The sequence below is a fragment of the Drosophila montana genome, unplaced genomic scaffold (genome assembly GCF_035044405.1).
Source record: "Drosophila montana isolate Dmon_TW-CO22-7 unplaced genomic scaffold, ASM3504440v1 contig_3281_1, whole genome shotgun sequence".
In the NCBI taxonomy this organism is placed as follows: domain Eukaryota; kingdom Metazoa; phylum Arthropoda; class Insecta; order Diptera; family Drosophilidae; genus Drosophila; species Drosophila montana.
The window spans coordinates 10,811-33,277 of record NW_026998165.1 but is presented as its reverse complement, the minus strand read 5'-3'; the positions used below and the strand labels follow the sequence as shown (position 1 = coordinate 33,277).

Below are 22,467 nucleotides of genomic sequence, written 5' to 3'. Positions count from 1 at the left end.
CACATATACATATATGTATATGCTTCTCTATATATACATACATACTTACGTGTGTTTTAATTTCGAAATAATTTCGAGAATTTTAAAAATAACGCATTCGGTAAAAGTTCGTGTAGTATCCGTTGTTTTCTTTTTTTCGGCCGATTTCGTTGCCGATTGTCGAACTATATATATATATATATATATACATATATACATATATATCGCAACGCTCTAGAAGCGTGTCAAATGCGATCATTGCATTATAGCAACTCGTGTGTTTTAGAACACACGGCCGAACTTAAGTTTTGAAAGCGTGGGAAGTTCGAAAACTCTCGAAAAAGTTACCGTGTGAGTGTTTATTTTAGAAGAATCGGAGTGAAAATTAGTCAAAATTCCGGAGTTGTTAAATAATCAGAAAGCGAAAATTTCGAAAAAAAAAAACTGTTAATTAACTTGAAAATAAAACGTTATATAACACAATTAATTTCCTGCAAAAAGAAAAACATATTTTCGGCACAATGAAACGGGAAAAATTACTGAAAATCGGAATTACGTAATAATAGCAACGCCCCACATCGAGCGCATACATATAGACGCGACGCGGACACGCAAGATCTATATATGCATGTGCGGGTATATGGCACTGATCTATATTTAGGCGACAACCCACACAATTTGTTGTTGTTCCTGGCGGACTCTGTTTATAAGTAGTAACAACAACAACAACAACAACGGGGCCTAATTAATTAACTGAATCGGGGGAGGTGGTCGAAAGCGAAAATCGAAGAAACGAATATCCGGTTACGAAATTTTTAAAAACTTTACATGGAAATATTGAAGCATGCACATATTTGGATAGAAAAATATGCGCGAGATATTTTGAAAAATCAAAACACACACACACACGCACACACATGTGTGTGTCTGTCTCTGCTGTCAAAATGGGTCAAAGCTATAAAATAAACAAAAATAAAAAATAAAATAAAAAGAAAATTAGAAAAGCAAATAGAAATATATCCAAAAAATATTTAATGGGTCGACGCATTTAAGCGACATGGAACTAATCTTTATCCGTATATACTTTATATTTGCAGGGAAGTTTTGGGCTCACGACGCGATTGAAATAAGAATTTTTGAAAAGTCCCAATTATAATTTCTCGAGTTTTTAAGTTTAAAAGCGAAATTTAATCAAGATGCCGAAGCCAGCTGCCAGCCAGGAGGATGAGGATCCCACCCCATACCTGTTCGTGTCTTTGGAACAAAGACGTATCGATCAATCGAAACCCTATGATTCGAAGAAGAGTTGTTGGGTGCCCGATGAGAAGGAGGGCTATCTTCTTGGTGAGATCAAGGCCACCAAGGGCGATATCGTCTCCGTCGGTCTGCCTGGTGGAGAGGTAAATGCACCGCAGACAATTCCAATGTCATATACTATCACCTATAGCTTATGTTTTGAAAGAGCCTCGTGGCTCGTCTTCAAGGGTTCAACATTGGCTCCCACTTGCTAGGCTTCACTTTTGGTACTACAAAAGGAGCTTAACAAATGGTAGTCGATGGCGATTCCTTTTTGCGAGAATTGAGCACTTTGGAAACCTAATGCTAATCGAGTATATAAAACTTCACTATATATATGACTAGGTAAAAGATTTCAAATCCGAGAAGGTGGAGAAAGTGAATCCACCAAAATTCGAAAAAATTGAAGATATGGCTGACATGACCGTGCTGAACACACCTTGCGTGCTGCACAATTTGCGCCAGCGTTATTATCATAAGCTTATCTACGTAAGTGTTAACAGTCAGAAACTCACTAATATATGGGTACTCTTCTTTTCTCTTCTTCAAAAAAAAAAAAATCAATAAACTATAAACAACAACTGCTAACCACGCCTAACAACAATAATAAAAAAAAAAAATAAACAAAAAATGAAATACGTAAATGGGTTACGAATGGGTCGACGTTATGAACTGTTTAAATGACATAAAACTAGACGAGAGACTTCAAGAAAGATCAGCTCCAGCAGGTGAACCCTCCGAAATACGAAAAAGCTGAGGATATGTCTAACTTGACATACCTTAACGATGCCTCTGTGCTCCATAACTTGAGGCAGAGATATTACAACAAGCTCATCTATGTAAGTAATTGCCTTACCAGGATGGCAATAGTAAAACAAACCCCTATTAAAAAAAAAACCAGCGTTCAATGTTTCTAAAAACCGCTTTAAGATCAAACACTCACAATCTGTAAACCTGATTCCAAATCTAAGGCCAAGGGCAGTTAGTTTCGTACAACGCTTTCAAATATGACTAAAGCATATTTTTGGTAGTACAGCTAACACTTGAGCTTTGCATATCTTCTAGTTCGACTTAAAAAATAACATCCATTATTTCACACAGCTCTTAATAGAGTCTACATAACCAGAGCTAATCAATCCCACAAACTGTGATTTGTCCGCACTAATACAGCTTCTACTAAACACAAATTTTGCCGTCCAGTCAGATGAACCTTACACTGGGATGAAAACGGTTTACCACACACACCACAATATACACACAACCACCACAACACACCACAACACACACACCAAGGATGCTGAGCTGAAACCTTAAAGATCATCACAGATATCACCAAATCCCCAATCCAGCAATACCCAAATATAAAAACTTTAAACAAGTATCCCAACAAAAAACCAAAAACATTCTAGTTAGTTATCCATAAAACACACACAAAACAAAAAAAACGAACACCAAAAACTGGTTGACCCAACAATGAAAAACAAAACAGACAACAATAAATATGAAGAAAAAAAACAAAAAAAACTATTACTAAACTGTCTTCAATGAGGGCTCTAAAACATGACTTTGTGCCGCTGAAAAAATGTTAAAAGACCACGGGCCGGCAGCTTGTCAAAGGAATACCAATGTTTTAGAGACCATTTTGACTAATCCGTAGAACTAACAAAAGTCAAACACACAGAGAATTTCTTATATTAATTGACGATATTATTGTTTATTCCTTCGCTGCAATGTCGTATATAGACCTATTCCGGTCTTTTCTGCGTTGCCATCAATCCTTACAAGCGCTACCCCGTCTATACCAACCGTTGCGCTAAGATGTACCGTGGTAAGCGCCGTAATGAAGTGCCACCCCATATTTTTGCCATTTCTGACGGTGCGTACGTCGACATGTTGACCAACCACGTGAATCAATCTATGTTGATTACCGGTGAGTCTGGTGCTGGTAAGACTGAGAACACGAAGAAGGTCATTGCGTACTTCGCCACTGTTGGCGCTTCTGGCAAGAAGGATGAGTCGCAGAAGAACAAGGGCTCCCTGGAAGATCAGGTTGTGCAAACCAATCCTGTGCTTGAGGCCTTCGGTAACGCCAAGACCGTGCGTAACGATAACTCCTCTCGTTTCGTAAGTATCAATTGATAGCTTCAAATCATCTGAAATCATTCTCATCTAATGTACTCCTCTCTACTTGTTCAGGGTAAATTCATCCGTATTCATTTCGGTCCATCTGGTAAACTGGCTGGTGCTGATATTGAGACCTGTAAGTATTGCAAGCTCCCTTTTTTTGTAATTCGCAACTGCTTCTACAACTTTCAACTCTCTTCTCGCACACTTTCCACAGATCTGTTGGAGAAGGCTCGTGTCATCTCTCAGCAGTCCCTGGAGCGCTCCTACCATATCTTCTACCAGATTATGTCCGGTGCCGTTGCTGGTGTCAAAGGTATAAAAATATGCTCGCATTATCATCCAGTTCATCCAGTTCACCTACTCTCAAATCTCTCTTTGCCAGAGCAAGGCCTGTCTCTTGCCTATATTTACAATATCTTTCAGTACTTCTAGCAGTGGTTTAGGTTCAACAACTGAACACAAACATACACTCACACACACATACACACACACCCATACACTTTAAATACACCAAAAGGCTATATTATTTATTTACTTTCTACACAATCTCCACTCAATCTGTTTAGAAATCTGTGGTTTGACCGATAACATCTACGATTACCACATTGTCTCCCAGGGCAAGGTTACTGTGCCCAGTATCGATGATTCTGAGGAATTCCACCTCACAGATGTAATTGTCCTTCATATGATACAAGCGTGTTATATTGTTTAATTGTATTTTCGTTACACTTACTACTAGACATTTATTTTCTTTTCTTTCGTAATATCGTAATTGAGTAATTATTTTGGTTAACTTTTTGCTATAGCTTATAGCGTACCGTAATCGTTATCGCTATCGTTATCGTTACCGTTATCGTATATCGTAGCGTTTACGTAGGTCTATACGCTTCTATCTGGCTAGCTGTAGCTGACATCTATTCCAAATTGCCAAACAAACCATCCAAAGATACGGATTATTGGAATACGTTGAAGGCTTTATAGTAATCGCGTGCGATCTCCCACCATTAAATATCCACCCTGTATCCCCAAAAATTCATTTATCCTCCTAACTCATACCATATCCCCAAACTAATATACGAAACATATTTCAGAATATTCTTATTAAATAATATTCTCTACCTTTTACATACATGTACACCCCCTCCAAACATACACACAAAAACCACATAACGTACGAACTATCGTCAACTGTTGTTCACCGATATAACCGATATATTCTATATATATATATGTATATAAAGAATACTGTGGGCTGTCGAACAACATTTACGATTATCGTATCGTATCACAAGGCAAAACGACAATACCAAGTGTTAACGATGCCGAAGAATGGGTCGCAGTGGATGTAAGGCCATACAGAACATGGTTACCTTTACATATGCTCACCTTAAATTCATATATCTGTTCAACAAAACATTTGTGTTCTAATCCAACAAAAACTTAATCTAAATGTTAACATTTTTGTCTGTGCCACGTCGGAGCATCAGCTCTTCATATACACATGCATATACATATATATATACTATGTGTCCCCCGTGTCGTCTCTTCAATGTTGTACTCAATATATCCTCTATATATATATATACATATCACAATTCGATATATATCAATGTATTTTAACCTGTCATGTCTGTCCCCCAAAATTCATAACGCTTTTTACCAATCCAAACGCAAATCAAGCTAAGCCAAAATATAACCCTAACCCTTTAACGAATTAACCAAGAACTAGAGTTAAACAAAAATATAGCTAGGATTTTTGTAGGCAGTGCTAGCTTTAGGGCCGTACTCATTATAATACAACAAAAAAAACCTATTCTACACATCTGTATTTTGTATCTGGAGTATTTGAATTGAACTTAATGCTAAACTCCAATCAATAACTAGAGATGGTATTTCTTACCCAACATATTGGTGATTATCCTGGCATTTGCCAGGGTAAAACACGGATACCCGGTGTCAACGATGGTGAAGAATTTGAGTTAACCGATGTAAGCAAAAAAAAACAAAAAAAATATCAAGAAAAAACCCGTTCCGAACAAGAATCCCTATCCACAAGAACTTTTGTAAAATATTTAAAAAATATGAAAAAAAAATCTCTCTCTCTCTCTTGTATTTTCTATATCTTATGTACGACACCACAATTTAAAGTTGTTTTTGAACCGTACACGCCCTGACTTTCCGATTCAAGTATAATGTAGTCGTAGCTATGAAAACTTTGTATATATATTATATATTTTACAGTGTGTTAATTTTCAAGTGTTGTTCCGGAATTATCTTGCGCTTTCTCTCTCTCTCTCTCTTTCACACACACACTCTCTCTCTCTCTCTCTCTCTCTCTCTCTCTCTGTCTCTCTCACTCTCACTCTCTCTGTTAGTATATCTATCTTTCGCGTTTTGCTGTAGTTTGCACCTTCACCTAGTTATGTAACCGTACCTTACAACTATCCCAAAACGCTGGGAGCAGGAGGTCTCTGTTGACCTAGCCAACCAAAATTTTACGATTCGTTTTGACACCGGGTAGCAACTATATATTTTGAGTATTGAAATGCCATAGGTACTTGAGAGAAGCCCGCTCCTGGCTTAAAAAAAAAAACAGAAAATAATAATATATATATACACATATTGCACCAGTCTAATTTTTGGTGGGACAACCCTCCTTGTACACAAGGCACAACACGCACATACACAAACAAATACACACAGACACACACTGAGAGGCCACACAGATCCTTATATACATTATCTGACTTAGCCCATAAGCTCTGTTCTATACTCTTCTTTTTTTTGTTGTTGCTGTTTAAACCAAAATACCTTCTCTCCGACTATATGTAGACATGTGCTTGCTCTCTGATAACATTTACGACTACTTTAACGTATCCCAGGGCAAGGTCACTGTGCCCAGTATCGATGACTCTGAGGAATTCCAGCTGGCAGATGTAAGTGACGGCAGTTGAAGGCCCAAAAATATATATATCCCATATATATATATATATATATATATGGGTATTTATGTTTCCGGTACTGTCTGAACGACAATTGTACCAATACCGAACACCGCTGTATGACACACCAACACGCCCACAGATATATATTTTATGTGTTTTTTCTTTTTGGTTACCCAGTTTCCAGTTCCAGACGTAGTACTTCGTATCTCTCTCTACATATATATGTATATATAATATGTATAGCCAGTACTTAGTCTCTATCTGTGTTTTAATCGGAATGCCCATAGCGTAAGATTGTATGACGAATGACGTATCCCTTGCCCGGTTCTTATTTTTTTTTTCTTTTGATTATTGAGTCTTTAAAAGCATCCTTAAAAACCAAATCTACGTAAGCAGATATACCTATCTGTAACTGTACTTAATATGGACTGATCTGTCACTTCTATGGACTGATCTAATTGGTTTGTGTTTAGCTTGCTGGAATGTGTATGCAATTAGTATATATATCTATATAATTATAACTACGATATCTATGTGTGTACTGTATATCTCCCGGCTAGTGTGCGATTTGTACCAAAAAACAACCCAAACACACAAGCGTACAAATCGTTCGATCGTTTAAGTCCTGTGTATGTAGTTCTTCTCTAAATATTATACTATATTTAACGGCCCCACAAATGACTTGAGCGCCGTACAGGTTAAGAGTTATCCAAGCAAATATACAAATACACACAGCACGCACGATTACCCCTTAAGTCCTCCACATCCATGTCTGGTCTTGCTAGTCTATAAGCCAACAAGCACCGGCTGATTTATGCTCTCTATCGATTCCGGAATACCTAAGCTATCTGGTAAAAAAAAAAACAAAACAACAGTACCTAGCACTTTATATAGGTTTACTAATTGAGCGCTTCTCACACTTTTATAAATATATATTTATGCCGCAAGTACTTTTGGATATCTAGTTGTTAACTTGTTTTCTTAAGCATGCTGCATGATGATCTAGTTATAAGCTACACTCAACAACATAAAAAAAGAAAACGCTGTAATAAATACCCAGAAATAATGCTGAAAAAACCTTCCACTAAACAACTGAGCGAAAAATGAACAAAAACTAATTTTCAAAAAAACCCATTTTATAACCGTTCCGGTAAATATAGCAAGCTTTCGACATCTTGGGCTTCACCAAGGAGGAGAAGGAGAATGTGTACAGGATCACCGCCGCTGTCATGCATATGGGTGGCATGAAGTTCAAGCAACGTGGTCGCGAGGAGCAGGCTGAACAGGATGGTGAGGAGGAGGGTGGCCGTGTATCTAAGCTGTTCGGCTGCGATACCGCTGAGCTGTACAAGAACTTGCTCAAGCCCCGCATCAAGGTCGGTAACGAGTTCGTCACCCAGGGCCGTAACGTCCAGCAGGTCACCAACTCCATTGGTGCTCTGTGCAAGGGTGTCTTCGATCGTCTCTTCAAATGGCTGGTCAAGAAGTGTAACGAGACTCTGGATACCAAGCAGAAGCGTCAGCATTTCATTGGTGTACTGGATATTGCTGGTTTTGAAATCTTCGACGTGAGTATTTTCGGACTGGATCACAACTTCGGCTTGCCAGCTATGCCTATGGCCAAGTGTTCTGTCATAGGATTCCTGACAAAAGCTATCCGTCATGGGATCTCTGGCATGGGATTCTCTGTTATAGGAATTCTGCCATAGCATTCATGACATAGGATTTCTTTCGAAGGATTCTTGTCACAGAATTCCTGTCATAGGTCTAGCTGCAAAGCTGATGCGACTGTCAATGAGCCCATATCGGATTTGTATCCGGTCTGTATCATTGACGTCGAACTGCTAACACGTCTCTCCACAAGCTAGGATTGGGTTAACTTGGGTAATACTTTGGATTAGTTCCAATTAGGTGCACTTTACGCACTCCATGCACACACACACACACTTCAATTACAACAAATGACAAAAAGTAAAACTTTAGAGCTGCTTAATATATAATATGTAAATATTCCCCCTCCAAACCAACGTAGTACAATGGCTTCGAGCAGTTGTGTATTAACTTCACCAATGAGAAATTGCAACAATTCTTTAACCATGTCATGTTCGTCTTGGAACAAGAGGAATACACCAAAGAGGGTATTCACTGGGACTTTATTGATTTCGGTATGGACTTGCTGGCCTGTATCGAACTGATTGAAAAGGTGCTTGAGCTTATCTATATATATATGTACTTCCACTTCCAAATGTTATGTGTCCCACTTGCACCAAAAGATTGCTTGTTGTGTGTTTTAGCACCGATTATTCGAATATCTTTTCCAAGGCATAGCACCTGCACCCTCTACGCATAGGCAACAAAAAACCAAATGAAAGCAAAGAACAGGTAACAAAACGTTCATGTTGTGTGTGTTTACATAAAAGCACTTATTTCCCACACAGAGCACAGATTATCATTTTCCTTGTTATGTAAGGGCGCACTTTATTAAGCAAAAACCCAGCACCATATTATCTATGCACTTGTTTTAAATGTTTACTACCTTTCACTACAAATAAATCCCGGGCACAAATTAGTTCAACGGTTTCGAGCAACTGTGTATTAACTTCACCAACGAGAAGTTGCAACAATTCTTCAACCATCACATGTTCGTTTTGGAGCAAGAAGAATACAAGAAGGAAGGTATTGAATGGGCCTTCATCGATTTCGGTATGGACTTGTTGGCCTGTATTGATTTGATTGAAAAGGTTCGTTCAGCGCGGCTCCGTCGACTCCGTCTCTCTCTCTCTACAGACTTGCCTGCCATTTTTCCTTAAGCACTTAAGAGTTTGTTATTTATTTATATAAATATAGTTTAAGCCCGTCGACTACTCTTTGGGAAAGCCATCTAGAACTGATGAACCCTTTAAAGAGCGTTACCCATTGCAGCTCTATTTGGAATAATTGCGCCCAAAAGCGTAACTACCTCTCCAGACAGTCAACCACCCCCATCCCCACCCACACACACACACACACACACAAATCTATGTTTCCACAAACGTGTTTAAGTACACACGTCCAAGGGGCAGAAATAAAAAACCCACGTAACTAACACGCACACACACACACATACTTGTTACCATCTGACTAACCCGGCTATATGTGTTAAATATTGTTCCGTTTCCGATATATAGTTCAACGGTTTCGAACAATTGTGCATCAATTTCACTAACGAAAAACTGCAACAATTCTTCAACCATCACATGTTTGTTTTGGAACAAGAAGAATATCAACGGGAGGGCATCGAATGGACCTTCATTGATTTCGGCATGGATCTGCAATTGTGTATTGATTTGATTGAAAAGGTACAGGGCAACAACTATCTCAGAGACAGATAGCCTAAGCTGACCAATAATACACAATTGCAAAAGTACTCTTAGTACTATATAGATCTTTTATTCTAACCAAAAATTGCACTGCAAGATTTTATAACCATAGTTCATAAGAATGCCTAGCCTAAATAAACAAACAACAACATCAACTAAATAGATCTAATATGCGTATAAGCTATATTCAACTAACGAGTGGGTAAGTTATATGTACTAATTAATTGATTAATGTTTCGAACTAAATCTAGTATTGTATTGTTTGTGCGTTATGTTGCTTTCAGTCTAATGCGTGCTTTTTACTAGCTCCCTTTGCAGGTATACTAATCAAAGAATTTGTCTATTCATTTCTGCAGCCTATGGGTATCCTGTCGATTCTTGAGGAAGAGTCTATGTTCCCCAAGGCCACCGATCAGACCTTCTCGGAGAAGCTGACCAACACCCATTTGGGCAAGTCGGCTCCATTCCAGAAGCCCAAGCCACCAAAGCCCGGCCAGCAGGCAGCCCACTTTGCCATTGGCCATTATGCTGGTGTTGTCGCCTATAACATCACCGGTTGGTTGGAGAAGAACAAGGATCCCCTGAACGACACTGTTGTCGATCAGTTCAAGAAGTCGAAGAACAACCTGCTCATCGAAATCTTCGCTGATCACCCAGGCCAGTCCGGCGGCGGTGAACAGGCCAAGGGCGGTCGCGGCAAGAAGGGTGGTGGCTTCGCCACTGTCTCGTCTGCCTACAAGGAGCAGTTGAACAGCTTGATGACAACTCTGCGCTCGACACAGCCTCACTTTGTCCGTTGCATCATTCCCAATGAAATGAAACAACCTGGCATGGTTGATGCTCACTTGGTTATGCACCAGCTGACTTGTAACGGTGTGCTTGAAGGTATCCGTATTTGCCGTAAAGGTTTCCCCAACAGAATGGTCTACCCCGACTTCAAGATGCGGTAAGTCCACACACAAACATATACACATATAGACATTAGACATAGACATAGACATTAGACATACTTATCAGTTAGTTAATACATATACATACTATATATAATACCTACTCTTAGCTTTATGAAGCACTAGTTCTTGTATATACACTGGAGCCAATGGGGCGTGACCCACTCTCTCACTCTTCTACTCTCTTAAGTATCTTTGAAAAATATTAACTTGCTAAAATTCTATTGAAATTAACTTTAGTTATATGATTCTGGCACCCGCTGCTATGACAGCTGAAAAGCTGCCTAAGAACGCTGCCACCAAGTGTTTGGAAGCCGTTGGACTGGACCAAGACTTGTATCGCATTGGTAACACCAAGGCACGCATAATTTGATGTATATATTAATGTGCTAGTCAGTTAGTGTCCGTCCCCAAGGTCCAATCCAAATGTATATCTCAATTATTGCACTCACTCTTACCTCAATTTGTATACCAATCCATGTACCATGTACCATGTACCAGTTCCAGTTCTTGCTCAAGTGCTGTGTGATCGTGTGATCATGTTGTCGTTCGATTTATTTATATATTTGTTTGCGAGGTGGAATCAACTTTAATGTAGCATGGTCTATGTCTCTATACATACACAATTTGTTTTACGTCTCAATGAATGTATCAACAGGTACCAGATTCTGAACCCGCGCGGCATTAAGGATCTCGATGATCCCAAGAAAGCTTCCAAGGTGTTGATCGAGTCAACCGAGCTGAATGAAGATCTCTATCGTCTGGGTCATACCAAGGCATGATTAAGTTTCAATCTATATACATATTCTTTGCTTATTCGGCTATTTCAATTTCGAAATTCTTCCATATGAGTGGATGGCTCAATTTTATGTATATATATATTTATATATTATATTTATATGTGTAGTCAATAATCCAACGAAAACTGGATGCCTCAAAACGCCAACGCGCAGGCATCTGAAATTATACACACACCTACACACAACAACTACAAAAACACACACACAAGTGGTCCCAAGTGTACACATTAAAAAAGAAAAAGAAATTCTTATGAATGAAATTTCATTTGCAGCTATCAAATTCTGAATCCAGGTGGTATTGTTGGCGTTGATGATCCCAAGAAGTGTGGCTCACTTATATTGGAATCCACAACATTGGATCCCGATATGTATCGTATTGGACACACTAAGGCATAGTCGCGTTCCACAGATTCTTGACCTTTTTTTAAATGCATTTTGCGTACCTCCTATACACATTATTTTTGAAAACATTCTACTCCTCCAAGTAGTATTTTTGTCGTATCTCTCTCTCTCTCTCTCTCTCTCTCTCGCTCGTTCTTTCGTATCTATCTATCTCCCGTACACTTGACGGATTTCACACAACTAGATTCCGTATATATAATATATATTCATATTTTTCTCTTGCCAGAGACGTACTCTGCAGTTCCAATTTTTTGGGCGCCCTTTCAGAAAACAGATACAAAACCTTGCTAGGGGCGCTATTCAGCACAATGATTGTTTTACCCCCAACAATCCGAATTCCCCCCCAAAAGAAACCCCATTCTACACCAATGTTATGCGATCCCCAGCATCCACTTAGACCAACACACATCTACACACACACATGCACACAACAAACCGATTCCCAAACCCTTTGAGAATAAAACCCTGTTCTGCAGCATGGGTTCGAGTTCGTAGTAGTTATTTGATTCTATTTTCTTTTTGTGGCTCGAGACTTTAAGATCAACTGTAAATAACACTAGATCTAAGCTAGTTATACTAATCCAATATAGTTATATATGTATCGTATATAGCGAACTGTAGTGAAACACACGATGTTATGTTTATTTTTATGAAAATCATTTTTATATATATATGTTATACGTGAACAACATATAGCTACCAAATCCTGAACCCAAAGGGTATCAAGGGTATTGAGGATCCCAAGAAATGCACGAAAATCCTCGTCGAATCGACCGAGTTGGCCGACGATCAATACCGTTTGGGTAACACAAAGGCACGAAACAATTTTCTCATTTTTTGCAATCAAACAATATCAAAAAGCTGAATAACTCAACTTCAACAAAAACACTTCGTATATGGCTTCCAGACAGATGTCCAGACACACATACATATATACAAACACAAACACACACACACACACACGCACACAGGATCTCAAGCCGTAAACTAAGCAACAAGCTTAGGGTTATGTTCTGTGTGTGCTGTGCGCATGTCTCTCTCTCTCTCTCTCTCTGTTTCTCTCTCTGTCTATCTTTCTCTTTCGCTGTTGGTATATGTACACGAAATCCATATACAAATAAGGACATATACGTACTATGCATCCAACATATCCCTCAAAAAGAAACCTTTACAGAAAAGGTCGAACCAAACAATCCCAACCCAAGAAATCCTCCCTAAAAAAGAAAACAACAAATTGGTACTCTTAATTTGGTAGCATTAACTTAGACATAACTGTTCCTTAGCTTGTAGTATATACTAATTGAATAACTAGTTATGGTAGTAGTACAACAACATGCACTAACAAACGTTTAAAAGTTTACAAAAAGAACGAAACACTTGACAATTAATACAAAAAAAATACCATTTAATAATACCAACCCATACAGCTACAAGATCATGTGCCCAAAGCTATTGCAGGGCGTTGACAAAGACAAAAAGGCCACTGATATTATCATTAAGTTTATCGATTTACCCGAAGATCAATACCGTCTGGGTAACACAAAGGTATATCCAGAGACAATATACTCAACTAGCTACAAAAAGCTCGCATGCACCACATCTCACACACACACACAAAATAAAAGTTTAAGGTTCTGGTCCCCCCGCTTGGAAGCCGTACTGCCTCCAGCTGTTAGTACACGGCTCAGGTGGCGGTTTCCTTGAGTGTGGGGTCCTGCACCTGCGACTCTCCACACACAACTCACTCACTGCTCTAGTTTTAAGCTGAATGTCTTCCATTCTCATCGATCTACAACTGACTTCATTAAATAGCATAATTTGTGTGTTGTTTCTTGTCTTGTCTTGTTTATTTTTCTTTCTGTGTTTTATGTTTTTTTCGTTTTCTGTTCTGTACCAAAATCCATCCTCTATTCTATCCCCGTTCAAACTGTCGAAAAGTGTTTTTGAAGAATCGCTTGTAGCTTAAGCAAAAAAAAAAATGATTTTTGAGCTGGGCCAAAAGGTTGGCTCCAACCAACTCGCCTTGCCCAGTTCTGTTGCCTAAAGCACGCGCAATTTTTGTATGTGTGTTTTGCTTACGACTGGAGATTAACCTATTTCTATTTGATGTTCCATTCGACACATCCACGCATCCACACATCCACTTGCCACATATTTAGGTGTTCTTCCGTGCCGGTGTCCTGGGTCAGATGGAGGAGTTCCGTGATGAGCGTCTGGGCAAGATCATGTCCTGGATGCAGGCCTGGGCCCGTGGTTATCTGTCCCGCAGAGGCTTCAAGAAGCTGCAGGAGCAGCGTGTCGCCCTCAAGGTCGTCCAGCGCAATCTGCGCAAATATCTGCAGCTGCGTACCTGGCCCTGGTACAAACTGTGGCAGAAGATCAAGCCTCTGCTCAACGTCAGCCGCATTGAGGACGAAATTGCCGTGAGTATTAAAGAAATGAAATGTATTTATGATCAGAAGATGATCGCAGTCTGCTCTGTTGTCTGGTTTGAACTTGGCCAGCCAGTTGTGTCTGGCAATCAAGCATAGCCCTGGCATGTCCGACCCTTCAACGTGGTAGCTTCTGCATTGTTGTCGGGCATAATTGGATGTGCGGCAGCAGCTGCTGCAAGGCGATCTTTAAATAGACTCGAACTATATAGACTGCATACTTTGTTGCTTGCTAATTAAGCCAACTTAATGCCACGACCACGATAGACCACGCCCACAACTATTTCAAATGCCACATACGCATTCTTCGATCCGATTGCGATCATGTTGATCGTGTTGACGATGATGATGATCATGCTGCTGATCGAGCTACCAAAAATAGATGCTGTCATAATCGTTGCTCACACATCTCACATCTTGTTTCTTCGAAATGTTTGGGTTACGCTCTAAAACGGAGCTGCTCGATATAGAATCGAAATCTGCTATAGATTGCTGGAATCGGTAAATGCGCATTTCGATGCGGCCCTATATACATATCCATATTCATATACATATGTAAGCCTATGTATATTTCGAGCTATATATCTATAGCTCCATCTGAATGGCTATTCTCGTACATGCTGGCAGCTCTTTTCTATTTTTTTAAGTGGCGAGCAGTTGCCAATTAGCTTGCTAATTAAATAATAAAAAGGCAGCGGCGCCAGCTGAATGAAAGGCAGGGGAGGCTGTACAGCGGGGCGTATGATTAATACGCATACGCCGCATTGGCCCAACTCAATTCTCAATCTGATGATGAGTAATTATAAGCAAGCAAACTATTTAGTGTATGTGCGAGCGAGCGAACAACACATTATATATATGTATATATATTTATATACATATAGATATAGATATACATATATAGCGTACACCTGCTGTTGGCCGCGCAAGTGCGAAATGATAGCAACCAATGCGAAATTCGTGAATTATGAATTTATGATGGCAATTACAGATGCCAGAGGCAGGCAAGCCAACAGCAACAGCTGGCTGCCACTTTCGGGGCGTTGCTGCTGCCTAAATTTTATATAGCCAAATTTTGAACGCTTCTGCACAGTGCAATCGCAGCAGCCATTCCAGTTGTGTTTGGACCAGTCCGCGGCGCGTTGCAAACGAAACAATTCGAACGAATTACAGCAGAAAGCAAATATTTCAAGCTGGTTAACACTGGCTATTGGTTAATTGAATTTAATCAGCAATCAATTAAAATCGAGTGTATTTAATTAAACAAAAGCAATGGCTGACGAAAAGAAGGCCAAAAAAACGAAAAAGGCTGCAGAAGCAGCGCCAGCTGAGCCAGCACCCGAGGAGGCAGCAGTTGCGCCTGCGGCTGAGCCTTCAGCTGGTGCAGAGCCTGCCAGCGCGGAGCCAAGTGTTGAACCCGCTGCAGCAGCAGCAGATGCAGCAGCAGCAGCTGCACCACCAACGCCCGCTGAGAGCAGTTCATTTAGTAATCCGATAAATGCTTCCAATGATTTACAGCGTCTGGAGGAGAAGGCCAAGAAGGCTGAGGAACTGCATGCCGCTGAAGTGAAAGTGCGCAAGGAGCTGGAGGTCTTGAATGCCAAGCTGTTGGCCGAGAAGACCGCCCTGTTGGACTCCCTGTCCGGCGAGAAGGGTCAGCTGCAGGACTTCCAGGAGCGCAACGCCAAGTTGACCGCCCAGAAGAACGACCTCGAGAACCAGCTGCGCGTAAGTACCTACAAAACTAAACCTAATCCAATCCAATCTCCCACAACAAAAAAAAAAATAGAAAGAAAAAACAACCACATCAAAATTCAAATTCAAATTCAAATCCCCCAAGCACATCGCATTGGTGAAAATTTATCAAGTGCAATCGGGCGTAGCAATTGCTCGGCTATTTTGAGAGTTCCGAGTGAGCTGTTGATGTGCGCACTTTGCTAAATTTAGCCCATGATCGATCGAACCAATGTAGCACCCACTCATCCACACGTCTATATGTATACAAATATCTATGTCTCATCCATATATAGGACATTCAAGAGCGCCTGACTCAGGAGGAAGATGCCCGCAACCAGCTGTTCCAGCAGAAGAAGAAGGCCGATCAGGAGATCTCTGGCCTGAAGAAGGACATCGAGGACCTGGAATTGAACGTCCAGAAGGCCGAACAGGATAAGGCCACCAAGGATCACCAGATCCGCAACTTGAACGACGAGATCGCCCACCAGGATGAGCTCATCAACAAGTTGAACAAGGAGAAGAAAATGCAGGGCGAAAGCAACCAGAAGACCGGTGAGGAACTGCAGGCCGCCGAGGACAAGATTAACCACTTGAACAAGGTTAAGGCCAAGCTCGAGCAGACTCTCGATGAGCTCGAGGATTCGCTGGAGCGCGAGAAGAAGGTGCGCGGCGATGTTGAGAAGTCCAAGCGCAAGGTTGAGGGTGACCTCAAGCTGACCCAGGAGGCTGTTTCCGATCTGGAACGCAACAAGAAGGAGTTGGAGCAGACCATCCAGCGTAAGGACAAGGAATTGTCCTCCATCACCGCCAAGCTGGAAGATGAGCAGGTCGTTGTTGGCAAGCACCAGCGCCAGATCAAGGAACTGCAGGCCCGCATTGAGGAGCTCGAGGAGGAGGTCGAGGCCGAGCGTCAGGCACGCGCCAAGGCTGAGAAGCAGCGCGCCGATTTGGCCCGCGAGCTCGAGGAATTGGGTGAGCGTCTGGAGGAGGCTGGCGGTGCCACCTCTGCCCAGATTGAGCTGAACAAGAAGCGCGAGGCTGAGCTGAGCAAGCTGCGTCGCGATCTTGAGGAAGCCAACATCCAGCACGAATCCACCCTGGCCAACCTGCGCAAGAAGCACAACGATGCCGTCGCCGAGATGGCCGAACAGGTTGATCAGCTCAACAAGCTGAAGGCCAAGTAAGTAAAATTCCAATTGATCTCTCTCTAGAAATCGCTAGCTATTTCAGGTGCGCCCGCCGCGACTGCCAAAAATTGAGAGTCTATATATTAACGTGTAACCGATCGTTGTTGATCCGTTCAGCTTCTATAAATATAACTCAACTCTCGTTCTACTTTTTGTAATCTAGGGCCGAGCACGATCGTCAGACTTGCCACAATGAGTTGAATCAAACTCGTACCGCCTGCGATCAGTTGGCTCGCGATAAGGTAATATGTCGGCCATATGCAACGCGTTCGCGATCTCCGACTGGCGATCGCGACTACGGGGCAAATGGACCACACATATACACCTAATTAAATACATAGATACACTACGCATGTACCACACACTCACACACACACACACACATAGAACAAGCGACTACAACTGTGTGTGCGTGACTAGCTATCTCTCTGTCTCTCTCTCTCTCTCTCTCTCTCTGTGTTGATCTCCCCTGAATATAACGTATTTAGTGTGTGTGTAATTCTATAGGATTCAATGGACTACGGATCGCTCGTGCACTCTCGCTCGCTTCTCCGCCTTAATGTGCTACGCTAAATTCCCAAAAACAACAAACTGTAATCCCTTAACTAACCCACAACACTATATCTACTCTCTATATATTGTCTAATCCAGGGCTGAGAAGGAGAAGAACGAGTACTACGGCCAGCTGAACGATCTGCGCGCCGGTGTTGATCACATTACCAACGAGAAGGTATACAACAATATGATTTTATTCGACTGCGAACGCTGCTGTAAATTATATGCTGAACGTTATTGCTCCGAAACTTGTATATTTTACTCTTGGTAGAAGTCTCGAAAAAAACCAAAATAAAAAAATATAGATATATATTGAAATGAAGCCCCTACCGAAAACCAAAACTAAAACGACCTATTTAAAGAATATTTTGCCTGCTTTTAATGTACCCTTTACTAATTCTGTACAGCGCTTACACAAGACAAATTGCCACACAACCTGAAAAGAAATCCGCGAATATCCTCAATTAATCCTTGCAATTTCTCATCGTCGAACAGGCTGCCCAGGAGAAGATCGCCAAGCAGCTGCAGCATACCCTCAACGAGGTCCAGTCCAAATTGGATGAGACCAACAGGACTCTGAACGATTTCGATGCCAGCAAGAAGAAGCTGTCCATTGAGAACTCCGATCTGTTGCGTCAATTGGAGGAAGCCGAGTCTCAGGTGTCGCAGCTGTCCAAGATCAAGATCTCCTTGACCACCCAGCTGGAAGATACCAAGCGTCTGGCCGATGAGGAGTCTCGCGAACGCGCCACCCTTTTGGGCAAGTTCCGCAACTTGGAGCACGACCTCGACAACTTGCGCGAGCAGGTTGAGGAGGAGGCTGAGGGCAAGGCTGATTTGCAGCGTCAACTCAGCAAGGCTAACGCCGAGGCCCAGGTCTGGCGCAGCAAGTACGAGTCCGATGGTGTTGCCCGCTCTGAGGAGCTGGAGGAGGCCAAGAGGAAGCTGCAGGCCCGCCTTGCCGAGGCTGAGGAGACCATCGAGTCGCTCAACCAGAAGTGCATCGGCCTGGAGAAGACCAAGCAGCGCCTGGCCACCGAAGTCGAGGACTTGCAGCTGGAGGTCGACCGTGCCAATGCCATTGCCAACGCCGCCGAGAAGAAGCAGAAGGCCTTCGACAAGATCATTGGCGAATGGAAGCTCAAGGTTGACGATTTGGCCGCTGAGCTGGATGCCTCCCAGAAGGAGTGCCGCAACTACTCCACCGAGTTGTTCCGTCTTAAGGGTGCCTACGAGGAAGGCCAGGAGCAGCTGGAGGCTGTGCGTCGTGAGAACAAGAACTTGGCCGATGAGGTTAAGGATCTGCTCGACCAAATCGGTGAGGGTGGCCGCAACATCCATGAAATCGAGAAGGCCCGCAAGCGCCTGGAAGCCGAAAAGGACGAACTCCAGGCTGCTCTTGAGGAAGCCGAGGCTGCTCTCGAACAGGAGGAGAACAAGGTCCTCCGCGCTCAGCTTGAGCTGTCCCAGGTGCGCCAGGAAATCGATCGCCGCATCCAGGAGAAGGAAGAGGAATTCGAGAATACCCGCAAGAACCACCAGCGCGCTCTCGACTCCATGCAAGCCTCCCTCGAAGCCGAAGCCAAGGGCAAGGCTGAGGCGCTGCGCATGAAGAAGAAGTTGGAAGCCGACATCAACGAATTGGAGATTGCTCTGGATCATGCCAACAAGGTAGGCCTCCACTACCGACTACACACTTCCAGCCATAAGCTAAAACATTATTCCTTTTTATTTCCCATTAGGCTAACGCCGAGGCCCAGAAGAACATCAAGCGCTACCAACAGCAGCTCAAGGACATCCAGACTGCCCTTGAGGAAGAACAGAGAGCCCGCGATGATGCCCGCGAACAGCTGGGTATCTCCGAGCGTCGTGCCAACGCTCTGCAGAACGAACTGGAAGAGTCCCGCACTCTGCTGGAGCAGGCCGATCGCGGTCGTCGCCAGGCCGAGCAAGAGCTGGCCGATGCCCACGAACAGCTGAACGAAGTTTCCGCCCAGAACGCTTCCATCTCCGCTGCCAAGAGGAAATTGGAGTCTGAGCTGCAGACCCTGCACTCTGACCTGGATGAGCTCCTGAACGAAGCCAAGAACTCCGAGGAGAAGGCCAAGAAGGCTATGGTTGATGCCGCCCGCCTGGCTGATGAGCTCCGCGCTGAGCAGGATCATGCCCAGACCCAGGAGAAATTGAGAAAGGCCCTGGAACAGCAGATCAAGGAATTGCAGGTGCGTCTGGATGAAGCTGAGGCCAATGCCCTTAAGGGTGGCAAGAAGGCTATCCAGAAATTGGAGCAGCGCGTCCGCGAGCTCGAGAACGAGCTGGATGGTGAGCAGAGAAGACACGCCGATGCCCAGAAGAACTTGCGCAAATCTGAGCGCCGCATCAAGGAGTTGAGCTTCCAGTCTGAGGAGGACCGCAAGAACCACGAACGCATGCAGGATCTGGTCGACAAGCTGCAACAGAAGATCAAGACATACAAGAGGCAGATCGAGGAAGCCGAGGAAATCGCTGCCCTCAACTTGGCCAAATTCCGCAAGGCCCAGCAGGAGCTCGAGGAAGCCGAGGAGCGTGCCGATCTGGCTGAGCAGGCAATTAGCAAATTCCGCGCCAAGGGACGTGCCGGTTCCGTCGGTCGTGGTGGCAGCCCAGCGGTAAGTACCTAACCATCAAATACCCTATACTCTCCACGCTCCACTCATTCAGCAGCGAACACAAAGCAACCATTTTGCTTACCATTTCAATATTATTCCGTTGTCAAAACCTCTCTAGTATATTGATTATATTGCCTATATACATATATGCTTAAATATATATATATATATTCTTCCCTTACATATTGCGGTTCGTGCTCTGCTTCTTCACACCTCACCTCTACAACCTCGACAACAGAATTAAATAAAAAATTTGAGGCACAACCAAAAATGAAAAATCAAATATAAAAACAAAAAAAAAAACAAAATCTATTATGGTTCAATTATGTGTAAACAATCAAAAAAAAGAAGAAATGAGAGAACAAAAACATGCAAAGAGAATTATAGCTTATAAGAATTAATATATATACAATAATAATAATATAGATGCATCATACGACATTCGGTAGAACAGAGAATTGTAATTAGAGGCACCACCAACCACATGCTAACGCACCTGGGCGAAAAAAAAGTTACGAACCAAATAATTCAAATCTAAAACAGCAAGAAAGAAATGACAGATGATCGATAACATCGATCTATCGATACATCGATTCATCGATAAGCTAGTACCAACCAAAAATGCGTTCATTTTGACAATTTTTCTAACTATGAAGATCAACAGCAAGTAAATCAATCAAGCAATCAATCAATCGACTTTGCTTTCTCTACAACCATACTGCATACAATATATATATTTATATATATATATATATACAAAACTATTCTTCCACTATATTATTAAAAAACAAACCACATATATATATATATATATGTATATGTATTTGTACATGTGTACTGCAGCCTACGGCGTCAAGGGGTGGCCGCTAGAGGGCGCGCTGGAGCAGTAGAAACTTTCTTGATAACATTTGTAAGTGGCGTCTCCCATAAGCGGATGCGTTTTCAACGTTTAACGTTTCACGTTCTCGTTCTTGTTGTTCTTGTCTTGTTGTCTCAGAATGTTAGAAAACTTCTATTTCCCACACACTTACAAGCACACGCATACAGACGCATACATAGAGAAACTATTCCAAAATTCAACGCATATTCGATCATTCAGTTAGCATCGTTTCCTTTGAACGTTCATTCGTTTGCCTGCGCTCTCTTTTATGAGTTGCGTTCATTTGTTACGTATACGCTCTCTCTTGAGTTGTGTTCATTTGTTACATTAACGCTCTCTGATGAGTTGCGTTCATTCGTTTTATTAATATTTTCGTTCATTCATTGAATTCAATTCCTTCATTCATTCATTGAGTTCATTCGTTCAATTCGTGTGGTCTCTCTTTCATACATTCCCCTCATATAGAACGTCTCGAGCATCTATTTACGTCCTGCGTTGCTCACACTACCCTTGTACCCTGTTTATATGCTCGTTTTCTCTCTTTCTCCTTCCCGTCAATGTGTGCACCACATAACGTGCAACCAACTTAGTGAGTTAGTCAAATGTCTCAACGAACTTTTAGTGACTCGTCCACCCAAGCATGTTAAGGCTATTGATAAAATCACATATATATATAAAATCATATATTTAAACTCTCATTTAATATACATAATTTGTTTCTATTCTGCAGCCCCGTGCGACATCCGTTAGGCCACAATTCGACGGATTGGCTTTCCCACCAAGATTCGACCTTGCTCCTGAAAACGAATTCTAAATGCCATTTCATTTTTTAATTTATTTTAAATGATATTTCATAATGATTATGTTTATGATTTAAAGCTTAATTTCTTAATTTAAACAAAATAATAAAACTATAACAAAATATATATCGAAACGACGGGAGGCAAAATGCACTTAGGCAAAAAAGAAAACAAAAAAACTATTAAAAACTCAAACCGGGCCCCAACATGAAGATCTTAAGACCCCCGGTAAAAACAACAAAAAAATCAGTTGAAACAACAACAACGATCGACATACATAAGTTCTCTGTGAGGGGAGTTGGTAGCAGCTTTGTAAGCGCGACATTTGCTTTCGGACATTTCCTGAGACCTGTTATTGTATTTATATTTT

At 41.9% G+C, this 22,467-nt stretch overlaps 1 protein-coding gene across 46 annotated transcripts; it reads left to right on the top strand.

The window, feature by feature from the left end:
* Window positions 1–225: 225 nt before the first annotated feature.
* Mhc (myosin heavy chain) lies at window positions 226–22,231 on the top strand. Of its 46 annotated transcripts, none has more exons than XM_064690665.1 (19): window positions 240–330; window positions 1,077–1,379; window positions 1,971–2,114; window positions 3,019–3,399; window positions 3,472–3,535; window positions 3,617–3,715; window positions 6,235–6,338; window positions 7,508–7,915; window positions 8,918–9,088; window positions 10,063–10,652; window positions 11,729–11,846; window positions 14,018–14,281; window positions 15,809–16,018; window positions 16,321–17,207; window positions 17,866–17,944; window positions 18,265–19,440; window positions 19,512–20,417; window positions 21,261–21,327; window positions 22,028–22,231. In XM_064690665.1, the coding sequence occupies exons 2-18, from the start codon at window positions 1,176–1,178 to the stop codon at window positions 21,285–21,287; spliced, it is 5,832 nt and encodes a 1,943-aa protein (XP_064546735.1). In that variant the 5' UTR covers window positions 240–330; window positions 1,077–1,175; the 3' UTR covers window positions 21,288–21,327; window positions 22,028–22,231. The 46 variants fall into 46 exon arrangements, with proteins under 46 accessions (XP_064546741.1, XP_064546742.1, XP_064546733.1 ...); XM_064690668.1 differs by lacking the exon at window positions 17,866–17,944 and adding an exon at window positions 17,378–17,456; XM_064690667.1 differs by lacking the exons at window positions 6,235–6,338; window positions 11,729–11,846 and adding exons at window positions 3,969–4,072; window positions 13,286–13,403.
* The last annotated feature ends 236 nt before the right edge of the window (window positions 22,232–22,467 follow it).

Coding starts and splice junctions, on each gene's coding strand:
- Mhc (XM_064690663.1), top strand. CDS start 1,176: ATGCCGAAGCCAGCTGCCAGCCAGGAGGATGAGGATCCCACCCCATAC. Junction 4,748..7,507: donor AAGAATGGGTCGCAGTGGAT/GTAAGGCCATAC, acceptor CGGTAAATATAG/CAAGCTTTCGACATCTTGGG. Junction 9,089..10,062: donor GTATTGATTTGATTGAAAAG/GTTCGTTCAGCG, acceptor TCATTTCTGCAG/CCTATGGGTATCCTGTCGAT.